A 12904-nucleotide genomic window follows, 5' to 3' on the forward strand; every position below is an offset into this window, starting at 1 on the left:
GACTTTCGTTCACGTCGACTTTCTTTCACGTCGACTTTCTTTCACGTCGACTTTCTTTCACGTCGACTTTCGTTCACGTCGACTTTCGTTCACGTCGACTTTCGTTCACGTCGACTTTCGTTCACGTCGACTTTCGTTCACGTCGACTTTCGTTCACGTCGACTTTCGTTCACGTCGACTTTCGTTCACGTCGAATTTCGTTCACGTCGACTTTCGTTCACGTCGACTTTCGTTCACGTCGACTTTCGTTCACGTCGACTTTCGTTCACGTCGAATTTCGTTCACGTCGACTTTCATTCACGTCGACTTTCTTTCACGTCGACTTTCGTTCACGTCGACTTTCTTTCACGTCGACTTTCTTTCACGTCGACTTTCTTTCACGTCGACTTTCGTTCACGTCGACTTTCGTTCACGTCGACTTTCGTTCACGTCGAATTTCGTTCACGTCGACTTTCTTTCACGTCGACTTTCGTTCACGTCGACTTTCGTTCACGTCGACTTTCGTTCACGTCGACTTTCGTTCACGTCGACTTTCGTTCACGTCGACTTTCGTTCACGTCGACTTTCGTTCACGTCGACTTTCTTTCACGTCGACTTTCGTTCACGTCGACTTTCGTTCACGTCGACTTTCGTTCACGTCGACTTTCGTTCACGTCGAATTTCGTTCACGTCGACTTTCGTTCACGTCGACTTTCGTTCACGTCGACTTTCGTTCACGTCGACTTTCGTTCACGTCGACTTTCTTTCACGTCGACTTTCGTTCACGTCGACTTTCGTTCACGTCGACTTTCGTTCACGTCGTCGACTTTCGTTCACGTCGAATTTCGTTCACGTCGACTTTCATTCACGTCGACTTTCATTCACGTTGACTTTCATTCACGTTGACTTTCATTCACGTTGACTTTCATTCACGTTGACTTTCATTCACGTTGACTTTCGTTCACATTTACAACAACAATAAAAGTCTATAAAAAAGACCATTACTTTAAAGACTTTAACTCATATAAAGATATTTACTTGATCTGAATACAGAAGAAAGAGTTTCTAGAAGTTGTTTCAGCTGAAGCTAAGGGGTTAAGCTTCTGCTCTGTAAATGGACACCACACACACACACACACACGCACACACACACACACCTGACTAACCCCTCCCCCGGACCTCTCTCTCTCTCTCCGGGAGTTGCACTCACTTTGATCCGGAGCCTCGGACAGCGAGAGCGGATCCGGAGAGAGAGAGAGAGTTTCCGGATCTTTACATCGAACAGAACCAGAATCCAGATGGAGCTGCTGGTCCTGCTGGTCCTGGTCCTGCTGCTTCTGCAGGTTAGTCTAATCATCCTATACAGGGCCACAGACAGGGCCACAGACAGGGCCACAGACAGGGCCACAGACAGGGCCACAGACAGGGCCACAGACAGGGCCACAGACAGGGCCACAGACAGGGCCACAGACAGGCTCCTATACAGGGCCACAGACAGGGCCACAGACAGGGCCACAGACAGGCTCCTATACAGGGCCACAGACAGGCTCCTATACAGGGCCACAGACAGGCTCCTATACAGAGCCACAGACAGGCTCCTCTACAGGGCCACAGACAGGCTCCTATACAGGGCCACAGACAGGCTCCTCTACAGGGCCACAGACAGGGCCACAGACAGGCTCCTCTACAGGGCCACAGACAGGGCCACAGACAGGGCCACAGACAGGGCCACAGACAGGGCCACAGACAGGCTCCTATACAGGGCCACAGACAGGCTCCTATACAGGGCCACAGACAGGCTCCTCTACAGGGCCACAGACAGGGCCACAGACAGGCTCCTATACAGGGCCACAGACAGGCTCCTATACAGGGCCACAGACAGGCTCCTCTACAGGGCCACAGACAGGCTCCTATACAGGGCCACAGACAGGCTCCTCTACAGGGCCACAGACAGGCTCCTATACAGGGCCACAGACAGGCTCCTATACAGGGCCACAGACAGGCTCCTATACAGGGCCACAGACAGGCTCCTCTACAGGGCCACAGACAGGGCCACAGACAGGGCCACAGACAGGCTCCTATACAGGGCCACAGACAGGCTCCTATACAGGGCCACAGACAGGCTCCTCTACAGGGCCACAGACAGGCTCCTATACAGGGCCACAGACAGGCTCCTCTACAGGGCCACAGACAGGGCCACAGACAGGCTCCTATACAGGGCCACAGACAGGCTCCTCTACAGGGCCACAGACAGGCTCCTATACAGGGCCACAGACAGGCTCCTCTACAGGGCCACAGACAGGCTCCTATACAGGGCCACAGACAGGCTCCTATACAGGGCCACAGACAGGCTCCTATACAGGGCCACAGACAGGCTCCTCTACAGGGCCACAGACAGGGCCACAGACAGGGCCACAGACAGGCTCCTATACAGGGCCACAGACAGGCTCCTATACAGGGCCACAGACAGGCTCCTCTACAGGGCCACAGACAGGCTCCTCTACAGGGCCACAGACAGGCTCCTATACAGGGCCACAGACAGGCTCCTATACAGGGCCACAGACAGGCTCCTCTACAGGGCCACAGACAGGCTCCTCTACAGAGCCACAGACAGGCTCCTATACAGGGCCACATACAGGCTCCTATACAGGGCCACAGACAGGCTCCTATACAGGGCCACAGACAGGGCCACAGACAGGGCCACAGACAGGCTCCTATACAGGGCCACAGACAGGCTCCTCTACAGGGCCACAGACAGGCTCCTATACAGGGTCACAGACAGGCTCCTATACAGGGCCACAGACAGGCTCCTATACAGGGCCACAGACAGGCTCCTCTACAGGGCCACAGACAGGCTCCTCTACAGGGCCACAGACAGGCTCCTCTACAGGGCCACAGACAGGCTCCTCTACAGGGCCACAGACAGGCTCCTATACAGGGCCACAGACAGGGCCACAGACAGGCTCCTATACAGGGCCACAGACAGGGCCACAGACAGGCTCCTCTACAGGGCCACAGACAGGCTCCTATACAGGGCCACAGACAGGCTCCTCTACAGGGCCACAGACAGGGCCACAGACAGGCTCCTATACAGGGCCACAGACAGGGCCACAGACAGGCTCCTATACAGGGCCACAGACAGGCTCCTCTACAGGGCCACAGACAGGCTCCTATACAGGGTCACAGACAGGCTCCTATACAGGGCCACAGACAGGCTCCTATACAGGGCCACAGACAGGCTCCTCTACAGGGCCACAGACAGGCTCCTCTACAGGGCCACAGACAGGCTCCTATACAGGGCCACAGACAGGCTCCTATACAGGGTCACAGACAGGGCCACAGACAGGGCCACAGACAGGCTCCTCTACAGGGCCACAGACAGGCTCCTATACAGGGCCACAGACAGGCTCCTCTACAGGGCCACAGACAGGCTCCTATACAGGGCCACAGACAGGCTCCTCTACAGGGCCACAGACAGGCTCCTATACAGGGCCACAGACAGGCTCCTCTACAGGGCCACAGACAGGCTCCTCTACAGGGCCACAGACAGGCTCCTATACAGGGCCACAGACAGGCTCCTATACAGGGTCACAGACAGGGCCACAGACAGGCTCCGATACAGGGTCACAGACAGGGTCACAGACAGGGCCACAGACAGGCTCCGATACAGGGTCACAGACAGGGCCACAGACAGGCTCCGATACAGGGCCACAGACAGGCTCCGATACAGGGCCACAGACAGGCTCCGATACAGGGCCACAGACAGGCTCCTCTACAGGGCCACAGACAGGCTCCTATACAGGGCCACAGACAGGGCCACAGACAGGCTCCTCTACAGGGCCACAGACAGGGCCACAGACAGGCTCCTCTACAGGGCCACAGACAGGGCCACAGACAGGCTCCTCTACAGGGCCACAGACAGGGCCACAGACAGGCTCCTCTACAGGGCCACAGACAGGGCCACAGACAGGCTCCTCTACAGGGCCACAGACAGGGCCACAGACAGGCTCCTCTACAGGGCCACAGACAGGGCCACAGACAGGCTCCTCTACAGGGCCACAGACAGGGCCACAGACAGGCTCCTCTACAGGGCCACAGACAGGGCCACAGACAGGCTCCTCTACAGGGCCACAGACAGGCTCCTCTACAGGGCCACAGACAGGCTCCTCTACAGGGCCACAGACAGGGCCACAGACAGGCTCCTCTACAGGGCCACAGACAGGGCCACAGACAGGCTCCTCTACAGGGCCACAGACAGGCTCCTCTACAGGGCCACAGACAGGCTCCTCTACAGGGCCACAGACAGGGCCACAGACAGGCTCCTCTACAGGGCCACAGACAGGGCCACAGACAGGCTCCTCTACAGGGCCACAGACAGGGTCCAGAGCTGGAGGACCCCTGTCTTTCTAAATGTCTTGTCCCTGATATTGTCTCAATGCTTCTTAGCTGACATGAAGCTGTCTGTGGCTCTTTGTGTGGAACAAAGTAGACGTCCCCTCTGTGGAACGGACGGAGGTTCTGGTTCTCTAGACTTCAGAACCTTGGAACACTAACCCCTTGATTTCATATAGCTGCTGTATTATATGTATGTTGTTGTAGTTCTGAGAGTTTACAGAGCAGGAAGTGGAGGATCACATGTGGCCCACAGACTCACATCTGTCCTCCATCAGACGCTGCCACGAGCACGAGCACTTCTTCTTCTTCTTCTTCAACCGCTCCACTCTCATTCAAAGCCCTCAGAAACATAAACTACATTACCCATGAGCCTCAGCGACCATGGCCATGGAGAAGAGGCGGAGTTAGTTTTTAAATACTTAGTTTAAATGTTTTGTTTCTGTATATTTAGCTGGTTGAGTTTGAAGCTTTGTGATTGGATGTGTGCTGCCCAGGTGCACTCTGGGAGATGTAGTGAACCCGTCAGCAGCAGAGGAACCAGAATCAGACGCTACGCCATCAACCCTCTGGGACACAGGTGGACACACCACAACCTCACATACAGGTAACTAACACACCTGTCTCTCACCTGTCTCTCACCTGTTTCTCTCTCACCTGTCTCTCACCTGTTTCTCTCTCACCTGTCTCTCACCTGTCTGTCTCTCACCTGTCTCTCTCTCACCTGTCTCTCTCTCACCTGTCTCTCACCTGTCTCTCTCTCACCTGTCTCTCACCTGTCTGTCTCTCACCTGTCTGTCTCTCACCTGTCTGTCTCTCACCTGTCTCTCTCTCACCTGTCTCTCACCTGTTTCTCTCTCACCTGTCTCTCACCTGTCTGTCTCTCACCTGTCTCTCTCTCACCTGTCTCTCACCTGTCTCTCTCTCACCTGTCTCTCACCTGTCTGTCTCTCACCTGTCTGTCTCTCACCTGTCTGTCTCTCACCTGTCTCTCTCTCACCTGTCTGTCTCTCACCTGTCTCTCTCTCACCTGTCTGTCTCTCACCTGTCTGTCTCTCACCTGTCTCTCTCTCACCTGTCTCTCTCTCACCTGTCTGTCACCTGTCTGTCTCTCACCTGTCTCTCTCTCACCTGTCTCTCACCTGTCTGTCTCTCACCTGTCTGTCTCTCACCTGTCTGTCTCTCACCTGTCTCTCTCTCACCTGTCTCTCTCTCAGCTGTCTCTCACCTGTCTGTCTCTCACCTGTCTGTCTCTCACCTGTCTCTCTCTCACCTGTCTCTCTCTCACCTGTCTGTCACCTGTCTCTCACCTGTCTGTCTCTCACCTGTCTCTCACCTGTCTCTCTCTCAGCTGTCTCTCACCTGTCTGTCTCTCACCTGTCTCTCTCTCACCTGTCTCTCACCTGTTTCTCTCCTGTCTCTCACCTGTCTGTCTCTCACCTGTCTCTCTCTCACCTGTCTCTCACCTGTTTCTCTCCTGTCTCTCACCTGTCTGTCTCTCACCTGTCTGTCTCTCACCTGTTTCTCACCTGTGTCTCACCTGTCTGTCTCTCACCTGTCTCTCTCCTGTCTCTCACCTGTCTGTCTCTCACCTGTCTCTCTCCTCTCTCTCACCTGTCTGTCTCTCTCCTCTCTCTCACCTGTCTGTCTCACCTGTCTGTCTCTCACCTGTCTCTCAGTATAGTCCAGTTCCCGTCCTCTCTGTCCCCTGAAGACACCAGGAAGGGTCTGAGTGTGGCCTTCACTAAGTGGAGCGACGTGTCCCCGCTGACCTTCAGAGAGGTCAACGCCTCCTCTGACATCACCATCGGTAGGAGGAGCCTGTCTTCATGTAGCCCCGCCCACTTACACATGTTACGCCCCACCATTAAAATGGGGCCTGACACGATTTCACCTCTGACACAAAGACACCTTTAAAATGATCACATCCAGAGATTGATTATAATCAACATGTCAATGTTCCACTGCTCCTCCAGGTGCAGCTCGTCTGAGCCTCACCTGGGTGGAGCGACCAGGGGGACACATATAGCTGTGACACACATCTGAGCCTCACCTGGGTGGAGCGACCAGGGGGACACATATAGCTGTGACACACATCTGAGCCTCACCTGGGTGGAGCGACCAGGGGGACACATATAGCTGTGACACACATCTGAGCCTCACCTGGGTGGAGCGACCAGGGGGACACATATAGCTGTGACACACATCTGAGCCTCACCTGGGTGGAGCGACCAGGGGGACACATATAGCTGTGACACACATCTGAGCCTCACCTGGGTGGAGCGACCAGGGGGACACATATAGCTGTGACACACATCTGAGCCTCACCTGGGTGGAGCGACCAGGGGGACACATATAGCTGTGACACACATCCATGTTCACACATAGATGCTAGGGGAAAGGAAGGGGGGGGATGTGTGTGTGCGCGTGTGTGTGTGTGTGTGTGTGTGTGTGTGTGTGTGTGTGTGTGTGTGTGTGTGTGTGTGTGTGTGTGTGTGTGTGTGTGTGTGTGTGTGTGTGTGTGTGTGTGTGTGTGTGTGTGTGTGTGTGTGTGTGTGTATGTGGGGGGGATGTGTGTGTGCATGTGTGTGCGCGTGTGTGTGTGGGGGGGGATGTGTGTCTCTCTCTCTCTCTCTCCTTCTCCCTGAACCACTCTGACTGCTGGTCTCTCTCTCTCTCTCTCCTTCTCCCTGAACCACTCTGACTGCTGGTCTCTCTCTCTCTCTCTCTCTCTCCTCCCTGAACCACTCTGACTGCTGGTCTCTCTCTCCTTCTCCCTGAACCACTCTGACTGCTGGTCTCTCTCTCTCTCTCTCTCTCTCTCTCTCTCTCCTCCCTGAACCACTCTGACTGCTGGTCTCTCTCTCTCCTTCTCCCTGAACCACTCTGACTGCTGGTCTCTCTCTCTCTCTCTCTCTCTCTCTCTCTCTCCTCCCTGAACCACTCTGACTGCTGGTCTCTCTCTCTCTCTCTCTCTCTCTGTCTCTCTTCTCCCTGAACCACTCTGACTGCTGGTCTCTCTCTCTCTCTCTCTCTCTGCAGGCTTCTTCTCCCTGAACCACTCTGACTGCTGATCTCTCTCTCTCTCTATCTCTCTGTCTCTCTTCTCCCTGAACCACTCTGACTGCTGGTCTCTCTCTCTCTCTCTCTCTCTCTGCAGGCTTCTTCTCCCTGAACCACTCTGACTGCTGGTCCTCTTTTTTTCATCCTTGTTTCGATGGTCTGAACGGAGAGCTGGCTCACGCCTTCCTGCCCCCCCGCGGAGAGATCCACTTCGACAACCAGGAATTCTGGATCCTGGGCAAGTCCCGGTTCAGCTGGAGGCAAGGTACTGATACAGGTGTGTCTCCTGCCCTTCAGGTGTGTGCTTGTCCCTCAGGCGTGTCTTCTATGTAAGGAATGGGAGAAATCAGGACCCAAATGCAGAAGGAGGAGCAGGGGTTCAAGTGTAACAAGAAGCCAGCGATGAACAAACAAGAACAAAACAAAAATCCATAAACCGGTAGAACGAGGTAGCATCCAGACAAAAAGCCGACAGGGACAAACATGGAGGTGCAAGGACAACGACGACCTAACATGGAGCAAAGGGGAAGACAAGACTAAAGAGGCCAAAAGGGTGGGTGGAGGGGTCTGGAGGGGTTTGGGCTGACGGCCCGGGGGCAAGGCAGAGGAGGGGCGAAGGCTGCGGCGAGCAAAGTGAGGGGGCGGGGCCCTGGACCGGACAGGACATGGAGTTGGCAGGACCCCCAACATAACAGGAAATGGAGTTGGCAGGAACCCCCACGGAACAGGACATGGAGTTGGAAGGATCCCCAACGGAACAGGAAATGGAGTTGGCAGGAACCCCGACGGAACAGGAAATGGAGTTGGCAGGAACCCCGACGGAACAGGAAATGGAGTTGGCAGGAACCCCGACGGAACAGGAAATGGAGTTGGCAGGAACCCCCACGGAACAGGACATGGAGTTGGCAGGATCCCCAACGGAACAGGAAATGGAGTTGGCAGGAACCCCCACGGAACAGGAAATGGAGTTGGCAGGAACCCCGACGGAACAGGAAATGGAGTTGGCAGGAACCCCGACGGAACAGGAAATGGAGTTGGCAGGAACCCCGACGGAACAGGAAATGGAGTTGGCAGGAACCCCGACGGAACAGGAAATGGAGTTGGCAGGAACCCCGACGGAACAGGAAATGGAGTTGGCAGGAACCCCGACGGAACAGGAAATGGAGTTGGCAGGAACCCTGTCGGAACAGGAAATGGAGTTGGCAGGAACCCCCACGGAACAGGAAATGGAGTTGGCAGGAACCCCGACGGAACAGGACATGGAGTTGGCAGGATCCCCGACGGAACAGGAAATGGAGTTGGCAGGAACCCCGACGGAACAGGAAATGGAGTTGGCAGGAACCCCGACGGAACAGGAAATGGAGTTGGCAGGAACCCCGACGGAACAGGAAATGGAGTTGGCAGGAACCCGACGGAACAGGAAATGGAGTTGGCAGGAACCCCCACGGAACAGGAAATGGAGTTGGCAGGAACCCCCACGGAACAGGACATGGAGTTGGAAGGATCCCCAACGGAACAGGAAATGGAGTTGGCAGGAACCCCCACGGAACAGGACATGGAGTTGGCAGGATCCCCAACGGAACAGGAAATGGAGTTGGCAGGATCCCCGACGGAACAGGAAATGGAGTTGGCAGGAACCCCGACGGAACAGGAAATGGAGTTGGCAGGAACCCCGACGGAACAGGAAATGGAGTTGGCAGGAACCCCGACGGAACAGGAAATGGAGTTGGCAGGAACCCCGACGGAACAGGAAATGGAGTTGGCAGGAACCCCGACGGAACAGGATATGGAGTTGGCGGGATCCCCAACGGAACAGGAAATGGAGTTGGCGGGACCCCCAACGGAACGAGAAGGGTCTAGCTGCGGCCGCGGCCAGTACACGGCGGTACACGATGGTACACGACATGCCCACCTGACACGACACTGCGGTGGCTGAGAAGGGTCTAGCTGCGGCCGCGGACAGTGGAGGTTGAACCAAGCCCCCAGGAGTGCGCCGGAGTATTGTGGCCAAACGGCGGTACTACACTTCCGTTGTGGTCTCTAACTCATTGGATAATTTTTTTTAAACTAAATAAACTACCCAGTGTGAACGTTCCTGGGTAGCAGTTCTCTTCCCTTCCCCCCATCCTAACCCTAACCACTCCCTACCTTTTTACCTAATCCTAATCTTCCTTCCTCCTTCCTAAACCCCAAAACCTCTCGTACTGTAAGAAATTAAAATCAATGTTTATACTACATGGGCTGTATGATGTAAATCTCGTCAATTCGCTTTTAACGGTGGTGCCTCTCAGCCACCGTAGTGTCGTGTCAGGTGGGCGTGTCGTGTACCATCGTGTACCGCCGTGTACTGGCCGCGGCCGCAGCTAGATCATATTGAACGGAACAGGTCATGGAGTTGGCGGGACCCCCAACGGAACAGGTCATGGAGTTGGCGGGACCCCCAACGGAACAGGAAATGGAGTTGGCAGGACCCCCGACGGAACAGGAAATGGAGTTGGAAGGAACCCCTACGGAACAGGAAATGGAGTTGGCAGGAACCCCGACGGAACAGGAAATGGAGTTGGAAGGAACCCCTACGGAACAGGAAATGGAGTTGGAAGGAACCCCTACGGAACAGGAAATGGAGTTGGCAGGATCCCCGACGGAACAGGACATGGAGTTGGCAGGAACCCCGACGGAACAGGAAATGGAGTTGGAAGGAACCCCTACGGAACAGGAAATGGAGTTGGCAGGATCCCCGACGGAACAGGACATGGAGTTGGCAGGAACCCCGACGGAACAGGAAATGGAGTTGGCAGGAACCCCGACGGAACAGGAAATGGAGTTGGCAGGAACCCCGACGGAACATGAAATGGAGTTGGAAGGAACCCCTACGGAACAGGAAATGGAGTTGGCAGGATCCCCGACGGAACAGGACATGGAGTTGGCAGGAACCCCGACGGAACAGGAAATGGAGTTGGCAGGAACCCCGACGGAACAGGAAATGGAGTTGGCAGGAACCCCGACGGAACATGAAATGGAGTTGGAAGGAACCCCGACGGAACAGGAAATGGAGTTGGCGGAACCCCAACGGAACAGGAAATGGAGTTGGCGGGACCCCCGACGGAACAGGATATGGAGTTGGGTCGACCCTCAACGGAACAGGAAATGGAGTTGGCGGGACCCCCAACGGAACCGGAAATGGAGTTGGCGGGATCCCCAACGGAACAGGAAATGGAGTTGGCGGGACCCCCAACGGAACGAGAAGGGTCTAGCTGCGGCCGCGGCCAGTACACGGCGGTACACGATGGTACACGACATGCCCACCTGACACGACACTGCGGTGGCTGAGAAGGGTCTAGCTGCGGCCGCGGACAGTGGAGGTTGAACCAAGCCCCCAGGAGTGCGCCGGAGTATTGTGGCCAAACGGCGGTACTACACTTCCGTTGTGGTCTCTAACTCATTGGATAATTTTTTTTAAACTAAATAAACTACCCAGTGTGAACGTTCCTGGGTAGCAGTTCTCTTCCCTTCCCCCCATCCTAACCCTAACCACTCCCTACCTTTTTACCTAATCCTAATCTTCCTTCCTCCTTCCTAAACCCCAAAACCTCTCGTACTGTAAGAAATTAAAATCAATGTTTATACTACATGGGCTGTATGATGTAAATCTCGTCAATTCGCTTTTAACGGTGGTGCCTCTCAGCCACGTAGTGTCGTGTCAGGTGGGCGTGTCGTGTACCATCGTGTACCGCCGTGTACTGGCCGCGGCCGCAGCTAGATCATATTGAACGGAACAGGTCATGGAGTTGGCGGGACCCCCAACGGAACAGGTCATGGAGTTGGCGGGACCCCCAACGGAACAGGTCATGGAGTTGGCGGGACCCCCAACGGAACAGGTCATGGAGTTGGCGGGAACAGGAAATGGAGTTGGCAGGAACCCCGACGGAACAGGAAATGGAGTTGGCGGAACCCCAACGGAACAGGAAATGGAGTTGGCAGGACCCCCGACGGAACAGGTCATGGAGTTGGCGGGACCCCCGACGGAACAGGTCATGGAGTTGGCGGGACCCCCGACGGAACAGGTCATGGAGTTGGCGGGACCCCCAACGGAACAGGTCATGGAGTTGGCGGGACCCCCAACGGAACAGGTCATGGAGTTGGCGGGACCCCCAACGGAACAGGTCATGGAGTTGGCGGGACCCCCAACGGAACAGGTCATGGAGTTGGCGGGACCCCCAACGGAGATGGGACTTGAGTCAACAGAACACGGGGGGCTGGAGTGGGCCGGGGAGCCGGAACTGAAGCCGAAACTGGGGCCCAAAGCATGGCTTCTGGCTGGGCTCGGGCTGGTTCCGCGGACCTCCGTAGGCCAGGCGGGATCCCAAGAACGAATCAAGTGCAGAAGCCTGAAGGAGACAGGCCTGGAGTTGTGGAAGGTCGGCAACCAGCAGTGCTGGCAGGCCGGTAGCTAGCATGCTTCCGGCTAGCAGACTGGGAATCGCATGTCTGAAGGAAGTCCTTAGTCCAGCCAGGTAAGAACTTCCTGTTGCCTCCTGGTGCGCCTCAGCCAGAGCAGCCTCTCTGCTCAGCACTGGACGCTCCCCTCCACTGACCACAGCAGAAAGCCAACGTATAGGCAAGTGAATATAACTCCACTTCAAAGTTTCTATCTGCTGGGTCCATTCTTGGTTCGGTCGTTCTGTCAGGAATGGGGGAAATCAGGACCCAAATGCAGAAGCTGGAGAAGGGGTTCACAGCGTAACAAAAAGAAAGCTTTATTTAACAAAAAGCAGTTGATGACGAACAAACAAGAAAATCCTCAAATCCTTAAACAGGTAGAACAAAACCACCATCATGACATTCTTTCTCTCAGGTGTGACCTCAGGTGTGTCCTCTGTCCCCAGGTGTGTCCTCTGTCCCCAGGTGTGTCCTCTGTCCCCAGGTGTGTCCTCTGTCCCTCAGGTGTGTCCTCTGTCCCCAGGTGTGTCCTCTGTCCCCAGGTGTGTCCTCTGTCCCTCAGGTGTGTCTCTGTCCCCAGGTGTGTCTCTGTCCCCAGGTGTGTCTCTGTCCCCAGGTGTGTCTCTGTCCCTCAGGTGTGTCTCGTTGTCCTCAGGTGTGTCTCTGTCCCCAGGTGTGTCCTCTGTCCCTCAGGTGTGTCCTCTGTCCCCAGGTGTGTCCTCTGTCCCTCAGGTGTGTCCTCTGTCCCCAGGTGTGTCCTCTGTCCCTCAGGTGTGACCTCAGGTGTGTCCTCTGTCCCCAGGTGTGTCCTCTGTCCCTCAGGTGTGTCCTCTGTCCCCAGGTGTGTCCTCTGTCCCTCAGGTGTGTCCTCTGTCCCCAGGTGTGTGGCTGAACGACCTGGTGCAGGTAGCAGCTCATGAGATTGGTCACGCTCTGGGGCTGTGGCACTCCAGAGACCCGCAGGCTCTGATGCACCCGAACGCCACGTCCACCGGGCAGAGGAACGTGGCTCAGGACGACGTGTGGGGCA

General features: G+C 55.7%; 1 protein-coding gene across 1 annotated transcript in view; it reads left to right on the forward strand.

Annotated features, from left to right (window-relative positions):
- Positions 1–1216: 1216 nt before the first annotated feature.
- Positions 1217–12904, forward strand: part of LOC117443434 (matrix metalloproteinase-23-like) — a 12208-nt gene continuing 520 nt past the window's right edge. The window contains exons 1-5 of the mRNA XM_071202600.1: positions 1217–1322; positions 4869–4978; positions 6051–6181; positions 7532–7699; positions 12755–12901. Coding sequence (XP_071058701.1) covers positions 1278–1322; positions 4869–4978; positions 6051–6181; positions 7532–7699; positions 12755–12901 — 601 coding nt within the window. The 5' untranslated portion in view covers positions 1217–1277. The remainder of the gene's footprint in view (positions 1323–4868; positions 4979–6050; positions 6182–7531; positions 7700–12754; positions 12902–12904) is intronic.

Source organism: Pseudochaenichthys georgianus, unplaced genomic scaffold, assembly GCF_902827115.2.
Source record: "Pseudochaenichthys georgianus unplaced genomic scaffold, fPseGeo1.2 scaffold_611_arrow_ctg1, whole genome shotgun sequence".
NCBI lineage: Eukaryota > Metazoa > Chordata > Actinopteri > Perciformes > Channichthyidae > Pseudochaenichthys > Pseudochaenichthys georgianus.